General features: G+C 38.5%; 2 protein-coding genes across 2 annotated transcripts; one reads left to right on the forward strand and one right to left on the reverse strand.

Annotated features, from left to right (window-relative positions):
• Positions 1-303: 303 nt before the first annotated feature.
• Positions 304-5,074, forward strand: LOC103962167 (TOM1-like protein 6). The gene is given in 10 exon segments (XM_009374845.2): positions 304-524; positions 1,222-1,300; positions 1,403-1,501; positions 2,309-2,422; positions 2,734-2,897; positions 3,040-3,121; positions 3,203-3,288; positions 3,393-3,689; positions 3,919-4,409; positions 4,412-5,074. Coding segments are annotated over 10 exon segments (1,965 nt in total). The 5' UTR covers positions 304-390; the 3' UTR covers positions 4,831-5,074.
• Positions 5,075-6,382: 1,308 nt separating this feature from the next.
• Positions 6,383-17,086, reverse strand: LOC103962166 (regulatory-associated protein of TOR 1). Its single transcript, XM_009374843.3, is given in 24 exon segments — positions 6,383-6,721; positions 6,810-6,894; positions 7,533-7,618; positions 7,787-7,888; positions 8,013-8,158; positions 8,261-8,394; positions 8,936-9,059; positions 9,167-9,419; positions 9,421-9,488; positions 9,729-10,301; positions 10,537-10,717; positions 10,803-11,156; positions 11,486-11,596; positions 11,693-11,776; positions 12,253-12,354; positions 12,519-12,597; positions 12,681-12,825; positions 12,949-13,103; positions 13,306-13,463; positions 13,590-13,706; positions 13,802-13,960; positions 14,048-14,130; positions 14,636-14,738; positions 16,300-17,086. Coding segments are annotated over 24 exon segments (4,026 nt in total). The 5' UTR covers positions 16,585-17,086.
• Positions 17,087-18,651: the final 1,565 nt, after the last annotated feature.

An 18,651-nucleotide genomic window follows, 5' to 3' on the forward strand; every position in this document is an offset into this window, starting at 1 on the left:
GCGGTTATGCCGAAGCAGCTGTTGGCGCGTTTATTACACGTGGCGCGTGGGCTGGGGGAATTGAACTAGTTCGGAGGAAAAGCATGCTAAACTTGGCAACAGCTTGGGAATATATACAAATACAACAAACAAAGAATCCAAAATTCGATTTCTTTCAGAGAGTGAAAAATCCGAAAGCTTTCTTTTTTTCTTGTTAGGGTTTCCAGATTTTCCACCCATCCAAACAAGAAATAATCATGGCGGGGGAATTTTCCGGGAAAGTGAGTTGTGGGTTTTCATTTTAGTTGCGGATTCCGTCACAAACAGAGGGAAAGTTTCTTTCTTTTGCTTCTGCTCCACCGAAAGGTCAGAGAGAGAGAGAGAGAGAGAAGTCTAGAGACAGAGAGAAAGATGATAGCAGCGACGTCCTCGTTAACGTCGTCTTCGGCGAGTGTGGCTGTGGACAAGGCGACGAGCGATCTTCTGATAAGTCCTGATTGGACTATGAACATAGACATCTGCGATTCCGTCAATTCTCATCATTGGTATGTGTATATGTGTATATACATGTATATATTCAAAGCTTTTGCCTTTTCAATCTTTTGGGTTTTGTTTGTTTCTTCTTGTTTTGGTTTTTTGAGTTGACTTTGCATTTCATTCAGCCTAGGGTTTCTCTGATTGATTGGAAATTTATCAGTTTGATGTTATCTGTGTAATACCAAAAAAAAAAAAATTTTAATAATAATAAAGGGTCCATGATGGTTTCTTCTTTTTTTTTATTTTTTGCAGTAACAATTTGTAATTTTTTGTGTGTATTTATGTATGAGAGAAATAGAGGAAGAGATTGATGTTGAAGTTTTTGAATCATATTATTGTTTAATTGTTTGAAACTGATGGAGTATGTCAATTATTTGGAAATTCGAAGCGGCGGAAAGTACTCTTTCAACAAGGACATCTAAATTTCAACATATATGCAGATTTCTGGTGCAAACAATGTTTAACGCTTTGCTATATTAATTACTTCCGCTGTTTCTGGATTTTTTGCCTTTGTGGGGACAGAAACAAATTAAAGGGACTTCTGTGCTTTTTACAGGAATTATATTCATGGTTTTAGTCTTACCAAATACAATTGATTCATGTTCTTTTAAGTTGTAGTTTGTTCTAGATTTTCCTTATCTTTTTTGTATAACAAAATTCTTATTTTGTGGTTGTTCATTGATCAGTGTGTGTTAAATTTCTCAGGCAGGCAAAAGATGTCGTAAAAGCTGTTAAGAAAAGGTTGCAGCATAAGAGCCCCAAAGTTCAATTTCTAGCCTTGACGGTATTTTCTATAGGAAGCCTTTTTATCTTCTTCCAATTTTTTTTTTCGTCAGACATGGTAACGTTTCCTTATGGCTAATGATGTACTAATCTACTTTTGTAGCTCTTGGAGACAATGGTGAAGAACTGTGGGGATTATGTCCATGTTCAAATTGCAGAAAGAAATATACTAGGAGAGATGGTTAAAATTGTGAGAAAGAGGGTAAGTCTTGAATGTGTTGTTGGCAGTGTATTTTTGGGCTAGAGAGAAAAATTTTGGTTATGTTTTTTTCTGTTTCTTTTTCGTTAAGCTGTCATTGGAGCCTTTCGTTTTCATCAATGATAAATAATCTTGAGTCTAGGGAGGGCATTCATGTCTTCAAATATATTGCACTGGAAATCTGGAACTTTTTTAGAACATCTATTAACAAGACATATGGCCTTTAAAATGGTTTTTCTGAGGACTTTGTTACCCTGGGTTTTCATTCGCACTTCGTTTCATGTTTGCGGTCTTTGTTGAAAGCTATTAACCTGTTTATTCTTTTATACCTTAGACACACCAATCTGTATTTTTGAGGGTGTCATTTTGTATAATCCTGCAAGTGGGTTTCTTTTTAATGTATCTTTGGTATTAGAATGATTAGTGCTCAAATGGAAAGTTCTTTCTGGTTTTCAAGGCCTCTCTACGTCTTAGATAAGCTTTGTTCTTGTGGATTTGAATACAAATTTTGAGTTTGATGACATGTTGGCAATGTCTCAATTTAGAGTATTCACACTTTTATGACATTTCTTCTCATGACTTCTTTACTGCATCTTTTGTAGTGTGTGTTTATGCGGTACATCAAAGCCTTTTCGTTTTGTTTAAGCATTGTTGGTTGTTGAACCTTTTTTACCCAAACGATGGACGTATTCTTTTTGTTATTCTGTTTCGCCTATTATCCTTTGTTTAATTTTACTTTAACAAGTCCTGTTAGTTTTTCTTTGGTTAAGTATTTCAATCTCACTTTGAAACATATGTATGGAATTTTAGGCAGATATGCAGGTTCGAGAAAAAATCTTGATATTGCTGGACTCTTGGCAAGAGGCATTTGGTGGTCCTGCAGGAAAACATCCTCAGTACTACTGGGCATGCGAGGAACTAAGGGTATACATTTAGCGATCTGGCTCAGATTTTTTAATTTATGATTGTCGTCTTTCAAGTTTGGTATTGACAATCGAGGTGCAATACCAAATCAAGAGTGCATATAATCAGATACACATCAATTGTAGTACACAATATATTAGAACCTCTCAAGTTCTATTTCCGAGTCATCTTTAATGGATGTACCCTCCCACTTTTTGCAGTTATTTCTGTTAGGTTGGAAATAGTGGCTGTTGTGTAAAGAATGATTCTTTTGTATATGACAACCTGAAGAGATATTAATGAATTAATAAAGTGTACTGCATGAATGACAGCGCTCCGGTGTAGAATTTCCCAAGCATGCATCAGAAGCAGCTCCAATATTTACACCACCTGTTACACATACAACATTGCGGCATGCTCAATCTGGATACGGAATACCTAGCAATTCCTCAAGAAGGCTTGATGAAACAATGGCTACAGAAATGGAGAATCTAAGGTGAGTTTGACTCTACTTTTGATTACCTAGTAGCCCTTACCGTTTCCCCAGTTCTGCATTTGTGAGTGCTCTTGTTAAGGATTTCTGTAAGATCTATCTTCTGCTCATTCCTCTGCTTGATTTTTCTTTTTAATAATTTTAGTTTGTCAAGCCTGGATTCTATGAGGAATGTTATGGAGCTCTTAGATGACATGCTGCAAGCTGTGAACCCTAGTGACCGTTTGGTATGAGGAACTATGGCGCTTTCAACTTATTCCTCACAACTTATGGGTAAAGAGATTTACCTTTTGTTTCTTTGTTTGTAGGCCATAAAAGATGAAGTGATAGACGAACTTGTCAATGGATGTCGTACCAACCAGAAAAAACTAATCCATATGCTAACTACAACTGGGTGAGTTAACAGTTTCAACGCCACTTCTATTTTCTAATTAACCAGCGCATAAAACATACTCAAGCAGTGAATATTTAACGTTACACATTTTTGGTAATATCCAGAGATGAAGAACTTCTTGCTCGGGGTCTCGATTTGAACGATAGAATGCAAAATCTGCTTGCAAAACATGATGCTATAGTTTCTGGTTTGCCTGTGCCAACTCAAGCTACAAGCTTTAGTCCCCAACCAACTGAAAAGTCTCCGTCAAGTTCCAAGCAGGCTGAAGTAAAAGAGTCCAGCACAAGTGACTCTAGTCCAAGACCTAATGCCAATCTATCTGCACCAGTTGGTAACATGGCCAGGTTCCAGATTGATGAAGACGAAGAAGAGGAAGATGAATTTGCACAGCTAGCTCGAAGGTTTGTGCATGACTGGCCATCTTTCTCTGCTTTCTGTTTCTTTTTCATAGGTCATAGAACTGCTTTTTCTTATGTCAACGGTTTCAACCATTGCTGGGCCCCCATTTATTTCTTCCGTTTTGTGATTTAATGATAACTTGCATAAAGAACTTTTGGTATACCTAGTATCTTAATCTCATAGTTTGATGAAAGTTCATTCACAAGTGTTGCACTTATTCTATGGATGCAGGCATTTTAAACCACGGTCCGTGCCTCCTCAAAACACATCTGGTGGAAATAATGATAATTTGGCGTTGGTGAGCACCAGTAGCACAATAGATCCATCTTCCTCAGCAGCTACAACATCCACTCCAAGCAATGCGTTAGTTCTGGCTGATCTGCCTGCACCAGTTAAGACTACAAAAGAGCAGGACATGATCGACCTTCTGAGTATCACTTTATCAACAACTACTGCCTCCCCTGACACCACCCCTCACGCTGCACCATCTAACCCTCACACCACGCAAGACCCTCACACGGTTCCAGCATCTAATGGCAACACACATCAGGCGCCTGTTGCCCCCACCGTACAAGGAAATCCCTATCCTTCCCAGCCTTATCCTGGAAATCCAGGGATGGGGTCCTATAACAGCTATGTTGTTCCATGGGCACAAGCACAACCTCAATCTCAACTCCAGCAGCCACAGTTCCAACCTCATTCACAATTTCAACCTCAGCCTCAATTCAGTCACAATTTCAACCTCAATATCCTCAATACTCGTCTGCCTACCCTCCCCCACCATGGGCAGCTGCACCGGGATATTCTAACCAAAATCATTTTTCCACCAATAATACATCGACTCCTCGTGCCAACGCCACCACATCTTATACGCCAGCACAATCAGCTAGACCTTTGCAGCACTTCAATTCGTTCCCTACAAGGGGAATGAATGGGATAGATACCAACGGAGGTTCAGTGAGCCCCGGTGCTAGGAGCCCTGCCCCTGCAGCAGGACAAAAGCCCTACATTCCCTCGTACCGATTATTTGAAGATCTGAATGTGTTTGGCAATGCAGATGGAAAGTTTAAGATGACAAACAGCAATACATCATCTAGCTTGTCAGGAGCTGCCGGCCAAGGTATGGTAGGTGGGAGGAAGTGAAATACTGTCGTACAGATTACGAACCGGGATGCAGCTTTGTGAATATACCTTGTATATCGGTCGGTATCTGCGTCTTCTCCCTGTTTGTGATACATTTGAATTTCGTTAGATTGGTGCGCTTTATAGATTTGCTGTTGCCATTAGTCAGCAGAATCATTCGACTCAAAGACTTTGTAGCATTTTTCTTCATAAACCAAGGCTTTTCGTTATATCGAAATGAAGTCGAAATGTTTATAGCTGGACAGTTCCAATCTATATGGTAACGATGATGATGCAGCTAGGCATTTTTTGCGCATTCAGAATTTCAGATTCTCCGCTTCAATTTTTACTTTCGTTACTTTCGAGCAAAGGTGTTAAGGGAGAACTCACCTCGCGCGCCTTAGCACTCTAATGTTAAGGCGTAAAGCGCACAATTTTGCATGTACCATTTTCGCAACCGGAAAATTAAGTAGGAGGGTACTTAACAAAGTTGTTGGTTTAGGCTTAGGAAAACCATCATAAAACCTACTTCTCGTTTTGTAAAGTAGTTTTGACAATGCATGCTACCGGAATCTACTGTCTCAGTTCGGTTTTTGCTCCCGCACGGTCTGTCTCAGTTCGGTTTACGCTCCCGCGATGGTTAAAACAGGCAGCCTAAGCCCTTTCAATGCTATGAGGGCTAAGTGAAGAGTTTTTAGGTTATCTCTACCGAATGGGTTATGTTTAGCCTCCGTCCAGATTATAACCCTACAAGAAATTATTTTTTAATAAATAATGTCAAACCATATTTATATACCATCTCTACTCATTCTGTACTTTACTAATTACCAATTTACTAGATTTTATAAATATGACATCAACATTAGAACCAGATTGCTAGCGTCACCACTATCTAATTAATACGTCAATCATTTTAATCACTTCTAACAATCCGGCCATTTCCCAAGAAAAAGTAAAAGTAAAACTCAGTAACAATTTTTGGCTAGGGACACAAATGAAATAGGTACATTCATTATGGCAAAAGTACCTGGCAACTAGAGTCAGAATAAAACACAAGGAAATGACTGATGAATTATTTACAACTTCAACATAAGACCATGACGAGCCATCGAGAGATTATCGAGTTAAATGCATTTCACGAGATAATTACCCGCGTCACCATCTAAGATTACGATCAATTAATACGCGTCGTTTTTACAAATCGAACAAAGGGAAAGGAAAAAAAAAAAAGAAATGAACACACCAAAATGAGGAGATAAAAAATGGAAAGGATATTTACAAGCAATTACCCTATATAACACATTATTTTCCAGAGCCCCCAATAAATACGCAGGAATTTGTTCCCCACAACTGTGACCCTCTACACCGGAGGCTAACGAATATTATATGTAGCATACACAATCGGTAGACAGCAACCTACCGGTGCTTAAAGATCCACCCGTTGACGTTGAAGAGGAATCGGGGCAGAGGAATGTTATATCACACAATGGTCCAGATGCCCCGAGTGATCTGCAACGGCACGATTGCATTTGAAGTCGATCCATATGCATTGCCTTCCAAGATGAAAGAATGCTCATCTAGCTTGAGAGTTGTCGTCAGCATAAATGGATGCGCAAGCATCTGCGGCACCAGCTGCAAGCAGCACTTCGTAGGGATGGAAGGCTAGGCAACTAACAGGACCAATCTTTTGGGCCATAAAGGAAGGGTAGTATCTTATTGTGCCTAATTGTTCACCCTCCAAGCTGAAGACTTTTATGAGCTGTTTGGCCGAGCCACTGGCAATGATTGGGGCATGCCTGTGAACAGCTAAAGCTGTCAGTGAACCGCGGTGAGCTTCAATCGTGAGGTAGGCATCCCTGTCGTTTCTGATATCAAGGAACTGAATGTCACCAGCTTGAGATGCACTTACAATCTGGATGAAGAGAAGAATTTCATCTAAGTCTCACTTTCAATCGGAATAACTTCAAAAACAAATATCAAACAAGGGTCTCCCCACTTACCTTGCCAGGATCAAGCCCAGGTTGAAAGCCAATCCCCACAACTCTTTCCACCTTCTGAGTGTGTGGCCGGGTTGAACAGACAAGCCTAAGATTTACAAACACAAATAAAACAGCTCAAAACAATAGCATACGCAAATCATCAATATCACAGCAAGAAATCCAAGTTTAGTGGGGAGCTGAACTCAAACCCAGTAGCATGCTAATATGTTTATTTTTTACGTACGGATTGGAGAGACAAATGTATAGTGACAGAAACAGATACAAAGAGTGTATCCTTTGCCACACGTATACTAGGCCTCTTTTGGTCTCTAGGATTGGATTGCAATGGATAACCCACCATATTCAAGACATTTTGGAGGAAGAGATGGAAAAAAAATTGTGTCCATCTTGAAGGTAGAAGATGGATTACTCATTAAGGAAACTCATCCATTCCAATCCCACCCACCCACCCCCAAAAAAAAAGGCAGGATTATAAGGAATAAGTTTACTTCATCTTCATGTTCCATCCCCTACATGAAAAATCATCCGCCTCTACCTTCAAATACCTTGAATATAGTGAGTCATGCATTCCAATCCAATCCTAAAGACTACACAAGGCCATAAAAGAAATTGTCCATCTAGGTCTGCAAATCTAACTATTTGCAACTTATCATTTGCAGTTAATTGCAACGCTTTGAGAAGTAATACGTCATAAATTTGCCTGAGAAGACACAAAGAGCTTACATTTCAGGAGTTCGCACATCATAAAGCCTGACAGAACCATCCACAAAACCAGCTGCAAAGTGACCAACGTGAACTTGAGAAGCAGACTACACAGACAATGCAGGATCCAGTCATTATTACACCATTCATTTTCAAGATACAACATATTAGACAGTCTCAATAGCCAAATCCACACGGACTACATCTGTAATTGATACAACTACAGCTGTAAATTGAATAGATGTTGAAAGTATGTTGAGGTGGTAAGAACTCACCAGTGCTGAGATGCTACAATCTGAAGAAGAAGGAATAGAATTAATAAGCTGCTCTTTATCCAGATCCCAAAGCATAATGGATGATAATTCGCCAGAAGCATACTAGCAAATTGAGGGATGAAGAAGCAATCAAAACATTATTCACAACAAAGAACAAGAATCACAAAAATTGAAACAGAACTTGTTCTATAGCACTAACGTATTACATCCTAAAGAAAATAAGTACCAGATATCCAGATTGTTGTTGCCAATCCACAACAGCATTCAAACTTCGCACGCCAGGTTTATGATCTTGAATTGAAGAAAATGCAGTGACAAGCTTCTGCTTACCCTTCAAAGTGTAATCTTTCCAAATTCGAATGTGTCCATCACCTAATTATATGACCGCAGAAAAGGGGCAAATTAATTAGAAAGGTTCAATAATAGCTCCCTTCCTGACGAAGAAGCTAATCTTTCTGTAGTATAGAATATTACCTGAAGCAGCAAGAAGCAAGCTGTCATCAAGCTCATTCACAAGGCAGAGCTTGGCGATTCCTTTGTCAGGAAAATCATGGTTATCGAAGCTGTTGAGAAGGGTAGCCTCCTTCTGCTCTTGGTAGTTCCATACCCTATGAAGAAATAACCACCAAAACATTAACACACCATCAAATTTATACTAGACTAAAGAGTCGGAGAATGAGGGTAATCAATATATTCCAGCAACATGAACCAAATTCACTCATACATGAACCCATATTCATCCAATAGCTACCCAAAACCCAAACAGAACCTGATAGTTTGACAAAGAGGGCATAGGCCATTTTTTATTTTTCAAACAAGGCACCAGCACTCCATTCATAAAAAATCAAAAGCATACCTATTAACTATCACACAAAACAAAACTAAAAAACAGGACCATTGTACACAAAGGGCATTGAGCTGTGCCCCAATAAGGTAAAAGGGAACTGAAATCCATCACACAGAGGACAAGAAAACAGGCATCCGTTCCAAATTCCACAAGTCATAATAACTTAATGACTATTTCTAGCACAGTTTTTCTGTCTCTGAAAGTTTATCATGACGAACAAAGAAAACATAGAATGAATATTAGCCACACAGTACATATAAATATTAAACAAAGAAATTTTGAAAAAGTGATAACCCACGCACCTGATTCGCTCTTTCTCGTCTGCCGCAACCACAATAGGAGAAAATGGATTCAGCAAGATTGTCTTTGTACCCGTCTCAAATTTAGTGTCCCAGCTAGCAATTTGATTATTAAGCTTGCTCACAGCTGACCACGAACATGGAAGATACATTAATTCCATCAAAGAGCCTAAAAAATGGTAAACAAAAATAATAGTTAAAGAGTGAGAAGAAGAATTAGAGAAGAAAACAAACACGAGTGCTGGCATTTAGCAATGTGCTCCAAGGCAAATTTTTCTCTCTCCTCTCTTCTACTAAGTACTTCTTTACTGTCATCTGCCACAATGAGAAGCGGCTTGGAAAAGTGCCCGCAACTCCAATTGTAGATGGTTGATTGAGGAAGAAAACTGCGTTCCGAGGCTCCAGAAGTTCCCGCAGAACCTAAAAGTGGATCCGCTAATCCAGAATCTGGACTCATTATATGAGGCCTGAGCTCTAAAGAGTATACCTCTCCGCATTCCAGCTAAGTAATTGGGCCGAGGAGGGCTGACAGGAGGAGTTCGGAATGGCATATGACCTGTCAAAAATCGGTTACTAAATAACAAGATTGGAAGTGCATAGATAGATTAAACTAACCACCAATACCATACATCAAAACATCAAGTGGAGCTGAATATCGGGTTAAATAATAACTTCCAAGTTATTTTTCCCCTGACATTCAGCTCCTTTTGATGTTTTAATCATACCAATGTTGGTCCCTGCAATTAATAAATAGACAATGACTGGGAGAAACAGTAAGTAATTCTCAAATCATAACCTCCATTCATATCAAACCATGAAGAAGATCGAGCTAATCCAGAAAAACTGGGAATTGGAGTTGCTGTGATGGATTCACCAGGTCGAACACTGTTACCAGTGGACTTCATGGGTTTGGCCACCACTTGTTCAATCCCTATAATGGCCAAAACCCGCCTACCAAGGCTTGCAATGCGTGGAGATGGATCCTTGGCTAAAGTACACATAGCCAATACACACTGAGAGTAAATTGCATTGTCCAGGGGTTCAGGTGTTGAGTGGTTGACAACACCATTGCTCACACCATTATTTAATATTCCAGAATCAGAATGATGAGATAAATCGTCAGACAATGGTGATCCATGCATAATTCCAGAACTCGCTAGAGGGCTGCTGGTGGAGACTCTTCCATCTCGACCCAATGAATTGTCATTGGTCCCTCTCAAAAGTGGACCAATTTGAGATGAAACAATGTTACCTTTCATATGAGCCAAAGAGGGCAAGGAATTCAAAACAGAATTAGATTGTGGTTTCCAATATGCAGCAGCAATTGACTTGAGGTGCTTGTTATGGCCAAAGGCAAAGCGTCCCAGTGCTGTACAGATGAATATACAACTTTACACAATCAAAATTCCTACAAGAAATCTCTTCATGACTAATCAAATTTCAGGGCCTCGTAAAAGAATCCTGCTAATGTTTTGAATGGGGGGAAAGATGGTAAGGAAAAACACTAGGGTATGTACTGGTGACAGACAATCTAGTGCATATTTATAATAAAAGTCCAACCAAACGAATATGATTAACTGAATATCAGATGACTAATCACATACCAACAGCAACTTCGGCCCTGACCAGAGGGCTCCCATCTGAAGCAACACTTAGTAGACTTCTAACAATACTAATTTCAGTACTAATCTTTTCATCATCATCGTATTCTTCTTCTCCACCAACGCCATTGCCTGAACCCACATCAAGCAGGGTACCCAGTGCGAAAACAGCAGAAGCCCTAACCTGAAATAGAAAAATCTCATTGACTACGTTACAGAACCCAAAAATGTTATTGGTTCATAAAAAAGTCTATACAGTAAAACTTTACCTCTGGTTGGGGCTCAGAAAGTAGAGGAGCACATATTGCAGGGGCATCTGCCTGCAAACCAAATATTTGGGCCTCTGTGAAATCCTCCCACAGCTTCCCAAGACAGAGACAAAGCCACTGAAGAAATAGCGGTTCTGTATGTGTATCATTTAGAGTTGGACCCTGAAGGTGCTTCAAGCAAACATGTATCAAACCTGCTTCAATACAAGCTTCCTGCCCGCGTCTATGCCCATCGACAATTACAGCTAAAACAAAAGCAGCCATTGCACGCTGTTCTGGATACGCTTCCATACTATCAAGAAACCTGATGAAATACGTATGACCCCCATCCTTCACTAGATCAACCTGACATGACTGATTCGACACAAAAATTAAATAAATAAATAAGTGTGATTACTACTGTAGTACTAACTGAAACAAAAGGGGGCAAGTATACGGCACCAGAAAGGAACTTATCAAGCAAAATCAAAAAAAATCATGACGCATCAGGAATAAAGCAAAGAAGCACGTGCTTCACACATTGTTGTTAACAAAGAGTTTTGATATGTAGACACTGATGCCTAAGATTGGAAGCAGGTATCAAGATAATATGCGACAGCAGCAGATTCTGACGAAGAGCATGTCATGATGATAGCAATTATAAACATCCGGACAAAGAATGTGCTGCAGTAATCTAGGCATACCTTATCAAGAGCAAGAATTTTTGTCCAAATAAATACAAGAATTTGTCGTAGTTCAGGTGTCATTGTTTGTAACAGCTTCAGAACGTATGGAAATATCCCAACAGACAAGGCCTAAAAACAGAAATGTCATTTTTAAAAACCATCAAAATATTGCTCTCAACCAACATAGAGATAATAAGACGGAACATTTTAAATGACCACAAATACCAGATCTACAGCCCAGGATCCCATATCAAGGAATCTTCCAAGAAGTACCAGAGCTCGAGATCGGTGGCATTGACTTAGTAACACCTAAAATACAGATGTTATTCAGTCAGGCTATTAAGGAACAGAAAAATCTGGCAGAGAATGAACTTAACACAATGATACATGATGAACGATAAATCAAGTTGAATCAACATAACGAAGAAAAGTAGAATTGCCCTTCAAACCAAAATACACCATCACAACTTAGGGACCATGGCACTACTCTGTTATCATCTTTATTGAACTGAACTCAACCAATACTACGTAGAACTACCATGTCATTTTGCCCAATTATTTCACAGCGGGGCTTAACAAAAACGATACTGTTGCCAAATACACGTAATTAAGGAAGCTTTATATCAAATGCCTCAAACAGGATAAAAGCAGCATAAAGGTGACTTTTCAACCCACTTTAAAAACAAAATCAATTAGACATGATATAAAGAAAAGAAAACATCAAACTTATATCCTATAATGCTTTAGCGAACCAAATCTAAAAGTTGAGAAGTATAACACCACACCTGAAGAACAATAGGCAACTGCTCTGGTGGTTTCTTGAGTTCAGACCCATGGTCAAGCCATACCTCAAAAGCAGTCAACTGCTCAGTGAAAAATGGACTTGGCTGGAATAAAGCAAAAATATAATGATAGAAGTAAATGTTAGGCATGTCACAAACAGACAAAACAGGAAACTCATACAAATATCTAATTCCACATAACACCAATAGGAACCTAACTGCATAACGTAAAAAATGCAACAAAGGATAAAAGGAACCCAGAAGCACACCTGGAACTCCGCATTAGGATCCTCAACCAATGATGGAAGCTGAGAAAGGCATATCTCAGCAGCCATGTCCCATGCATCCCTGCAGAGTGAAAATGCAAAAAGATTGACAATTGATTTAGCTGACATATGGCATAACTTAAAAATTCTCTCCTTTAGTAGTACCACATATGATGCTGATGGGTTGGAGGCAACTGCGGGTAAGAGATCGGAGAGCAATTTGCAGATCTCATAATTCGCTCAGCAAGTAAAAAATTACGAAAAAGGCTGGCAACTAGCAGGTCTTGTCTGAACAATCTCTGGAAAAGATCTGCAACACAGAACTGAGAATTACATGGATGTGCCACCACCAAAGCATACAAATGAAAATCCAATTCAAAAACATTAGATAACAGTACAGCAGACCAGTAAATTGGAAAGAAATAAAAACTACCATGAGGGAGAACATTCCATGCAATCGTATCAGTGACCGCAGTAAAAATCCAATTCAACTCGCCTAGGAGGGTTTTCCGGTCATTTTGGCGGCCAGGTATTTTATCGATTAGCGAATAATCAAGAGACTCATGAAGTAATGATCGTGTGCAGAACCTGAGAAAATACATAACAATCAAATAAGTAAATGATATAGAATGCTAGAACATAACAAGGAGATAAAGAAATAGTGAAAACATGAGATAATTATAATCAATGACAGTAATTGTACAGCAGCCTGGAGGATGAGGTACAATAACAGTAAGGCAAAACTTAAGACCGATAATCACTTCTAACAAAATAAGGAGACAAGCTTCACCATCTTAATGCCATCTTAATGGGAGTTGTGAGGCAAGAAGTAAACACATCAGCAGGGAATTCAGCACTTTGTGGCAGAGTTTCATGTGGTTCACAAGCCGCTAGCAGGATACAATCCCTTGCAGATCCAGACGAGCTAGAGCCAGCCAAATCATAAAGCTAACCAAAAAAAATCCAAACATTACAATGATTCTATACTATAGAATAACATAATACAAGTTCAGACATCATCCAAAGCTAAAACATCAAATATACATAAACATTCATAACTGCACTGTAGGATACCTCAATGAAAGAATTGACTATCATCCCAGCAGCAGAACAATCAAACACATATATTGAAGGTGTCTTCAACCACGAATCGAGGTCACTAATCGGCAAGGGAATATACTGTGTATAACTCTTCACCCAAAAAATTTAAATAAATGAGTACCTAGAAGGTATTTTATTTAAAGATAGCAAGGGAACAAAACAGCAGGCTTGAAATTGGTAAAAACCTTATTAAAGAGCCAAATTTCACCATTAGCAGTTGGCTTGGGTACACCATGTCCATTATAGTGGAAAAGAACTCTCTCGGACTTGGCGTATTTGCGGCATGTATTACAAAGTTTCTTCACTTCTTCTACTGTAGGATCAAGCTGAAACTTGTAGCGAGCCTGGTCACATATTGTAAAACAAAATTAAAAATTAATTTTAAACAACAAAATCAACAGCGTGCAAAAAGAAAACAAAAACTTTCTCACCCTGGGTTGCCACCTTTCGTACTGTTGACTCAAGGTTTTACCAATTGTTTCTAGAGCTTTTTGTGGAGCCATAGAAAATGGATCTGAAGACACAGAAAAATACGTTAACAGACTGGTAAACTTGACAAAGAAAAGTATATAATTATCCAAACTTTTCATTTTGTTATATTTCATTGCCAAAGGGATGATAAAAGTAAAATGAAGTTTGGCTGTGTCTGAGTTATAATGGTTGTAGCCCTAAAACTGTGTATCATTCCCTCTTAGAAACATGTGTTTACTTATTATTTGATAATGGGTACAAGATGATAACAAAAAAGAATTCAAACTTTCACTACGGAATATGTACATTTTTAGTGAAGAACATAAATCAATCTCTTATTATTGCAGGTTAAAATTATTAGCCGTAGCATGCCAAGGGTGCTTTGGTATTGAAAAACGGATAAGAGGATCTAGAACTCATGCACACTGTACCAAATCCAAAAAGTAAGAAACTCAATAAGCCAACCCGAACAGTTAAAGAAAAGAATTAATAACCACTACACAACCAACAAACTGAAGGAAAAGTAAAAATCAGCAGTGTAAATTCACCTATCCAGCACTCCATTCTGGCACAGGGAGATATCTTAATTACATCAGGCGGATCAACGCTAATGTTTAAACATAATACTAGAGCTACACATCCCGTCTTCATCTGCAAAGAAGTTGAAAGTTAAACCAAAGCAAAGACAAATTAACAAGTACAATATTGTGAGCATCTTCAGTTAGAACAAAAACAAGAAACTAAGTTCAACAAAGGAAACAGATAAATTTAATAATTGCTTCAATGTCGTCGTTGAAGAATAGGGTTGAAAGTTCATAATAAAAGGACAAAAAACCTAAATATGGCATTCTACACGAATGTGCATATTCTAAAAACCTAAACAAAGATCAGGTTTTCAGCAGATAAAACTTAAACCAACATTAACAGTGCCATCAAAGTTTACCAATAGGCTAGACCGCAGGAAGCACCTAGGCATTCTGTGTGATCCGTTACTACCCGAAAACACTAATGTTCACTGATAAAACTGCATGAGTACAGTTTTCAAAATGTCCAATGGTTCAAGCAATGATAATTTGGAAATCCAAAATAAAAGCAGAAGTTGAGTCCTTTCTTTGTCTCAATAATAGAAAGAGAAGAACATGGCATTAAATTTAGAAATACCCAAATCATACAAAATCTTTTTTCTCGATCAAATTTAACCAACCATTATACTAATTCTTTCTGTCATGTGATACATCATACATGTAATGGTGGTTGAAATTCTCTCAGGATAGTCACACATCATTATGTAACAAATTGGAAAAAGGAAACGTAACGTATTTGTGGGAGGTTTGAATGGATCGCTGCAGCGACAAAAACTAGCAGTAATAGCCAACTGGAAAGGAACCTGGCCTTGAAGAGGGCAGAAAAAAAGAAAACTCTTTCTTACAATCAGGGCTTTCCAGCAGTATATGACTCGATGAATTGTGAACAAGGTGGCTTCTTGAGTGATTACTCCTTGTTTAGAATTGTTCAGTTCATCACTTTTTCGAGACCACATGATTTAAGCACCTTGGTTTTTTGTTGGTTTTACAGAGAAATAAACAAATTGAATTTGAGAAGTGGTCTTTGCACTCCCCTTTATTCTGCACTCATCCCCTTATTTCTACCATTAGGATTGAATTAATCAAAGAAGAATAAATGTAAATAAAAAGAAAAAGGGGAGGAGTGCAAAAGGAAAAATCTAGGAGTGTGAAAATCACTTCCTTAAATTTTATCTGCTGAAATGATTAAGACCGACGATAAATATAAGAAATTGACAAACTTTTCTTTCCTATCGAACTAAAAATGGAATTATTCATACAACCCATTGATCGAAACCTAATTCAAACCCAAGTTGTTGGGTTGTATCACCAAAGTATCTGACAATAATGTACTCAAAAGAACAATTAGCGAGGGAACGTTAAAACTTCCTAGACACAATACAAATACCTGGTCTTTACATGCTCCAAATCGATGAGGGAAAAAAATTAACAATCTTTCATAAAATTATAAATTTGAATTAGTGGGATTTTAACTACGGATTTCATTTTCTGAAGAAGTAAAGCCACTGGCATACTGAACTAAAAAATGAGACATTTTTTCCTGTCAAATAATCTAACAAATACAACTTTATTAAGGAAATTATGCCAACGAGAAAAATGAAGAGCATGTAATGAAAGCAGGGGCTTACTCGGTCTTTAGGCCGCCATTTCGAGACCAAACCACTATCCGATGGTCCGGTGGGCACGCAAGCCTCGAAAGCATAGTGTCGAAGTTCACACAATACAACGGTTTGGGGCAAGTAGGCCATGCTCGTGGCGGTGGCATTTCCATAACTACTACTGGCAGTCTCTGATTCCCTTCTCTGGGAGCTCAAATCGCCGTCGTCGTGGCTGGAGGCGCAGTCGTCCAACTGACTGTAGACCACCACCGAGGATTGCGAAAACCGGGAGGCCATCAAATCCCCCAATGCCATCCAAATCAAAAACCCTCAGAACACAACCGGAAGAGCAGTCAATTGAACAACCATGCCTAGAAATAGCCAAATGGAATCACTGTAACCGTTGGATTATAGGGATCGGGAGAAAACTGGGAGGGGAGGGAGCGGCGGCGGCGGCGGAGGAGGAGGGGAGTGATTGGAGGAAAGTGCGGTGGTGATTGGGAGGGGGCCTAATCAACGAAGCCGCTGAACCAGCGGCGCATGGAGATTCGTCTGAGGAAGGAGAGGGAATAATCCAGCTCGGAAAGCCCCAGAAAATCCCTCTGAAAACCCTAGAAACCCTAGGCGACGAAGAGGATGATGGAGGCGCATAAAACAGTGGCGGCACAGCGAGGAAACTAAAAACAAACCCAAAAAAACTCAGAAAAAGGATTTGATTAGAGAGAGGGGGGGAGGCGAGTGTATGTCGACTGTGCGTTTGTTCGTCAAATTTTTCTTTATTTCCGCTTTTGTCCCTACCGACCTCTGTCCACTGAACCACTCTCCGGGTCCGGAACGGGTCGTATCAGTTTTTTTGTTATTTCCACTCTTCTAAAATACTTCGCCTAAGGTCGTTGGCTAGGCGGCTTGCTACCATCCCAATTAACATTAGGCATTTAAAAATTATGAAATGGTGCTTAGACCTATTGAGACATCCTTCTAACCTGCCCAGATCCACATAGGCACCCGCTTACGGTTGTGACTCATTTAAATAAAAAATAAATAACTTTTATTTTATATTTTATTTTTTTTTAATAAATTGTAAGAGACTTGCTAAATAGTTAAATGAACACACATTATATGCTTGTTCCCCATGTTTTGATTACGTTACAATACTTCATTAGATATATATATATATATATCATTCTATTTTGTAGTTTATGATATAATTATATATATTTTAAGTATAAACAAACACTTATTTACCCGAAATATAATAGATTTATTTAAATCCGCCTAGTCCGCCTATGCGCCCGCCTAGCCGCCTAGGTGCAAGGATTAAAATATCGGGCGTGCAGATAATATCGGGCCTCCAATTTATTGATATTTCTGGGGATATATCGTTATCGTTTTAGGTATCAGGAAAAAATCAACAAAAATGACAGATATAGGCATTGAAACACATAATTTTGGTCTAAAACTTTCATAGATGTTATGTACATTATCAATGAATGTATTGAACAAATAAAACTCAAAATTACTAATAATAAGATATACATATGATGAAATATAAGTGGTATGTAATGCACGTTAATGAAAAGTTTTCTAATAAAATGTTTCTTAGAATGAATAAACCATGCATAAATCCATAGTTTGTTTAAACATTAGATTACAATTTAGATAAGTGTCCAACTACATAAATGAAGAGCTCCCATGAGGTTCAAACAATGAGGAACAACCATCTAGATTCATACAATAGTCATACCAAGTCATGTAACCCGAGCAGTTTGTAAGCCATGTTTGAACATGGTGCACATATGTCTCTCTTGAGCTCCCTACTGTCCTCCCATACATGGGATAGTCAAACCAAGACACGTATGTCCCCTTAATTCATTGTGCATAGATTCTTTATAGTAATAATTAATGGATACTCCAAAAAATCTTTTGAATTGGATATTGCCAAAAGCCTTCACACACATCTAATCACTGCCCACATACCTCCAAAAAATCTTTTGGGTTTCAATTTGCTTCAAAACTTTTGAATTTTTTTGGGTTTTGTTATAGGTATCGGGAAATATCGAGAATATCGGCAAAATATCAGAGATATCGCACTTATCGGGGATATATCGTCGATATAGGGGTAGATATGGCCTTACCCCTCAGTATCGGTATTGACAGTTGAAAATATCGATATATCGGTGTATCGGCCGATATTTCAATCCTTGCCTAGACGCTAGGCCCCAGCCTGTCGTCTGACTAGCGCCTAACTTCTTTTAGAACTTTGGTTATTTCTAATCGGTTTTCTTTTATGGTAAATCACATTTTGTACTCTTAAGTTTGAATTCAATTGCAACTTCATATAATATATATTTTTTAAATTTCAATCTCATATATTTATTTATT

Source organism: the organism of the source record quoted next, unplaced genomic scaffold (genome assembly GCF_019419815.1).
Source record: "Pyrus x bretschneideri cultivar Hongxiangsu unplaced genomic scaffold, Pyrus_bretschneideri_v1 Contig11, whole genome shotgun sequence".
Lineage (NCBI taxonomy): Eukaryota > Viridiplantae > Streptophyta > Magnoliopsida > Rosales > Rosaceae > Pyrus > Pyrus x bretschneideri.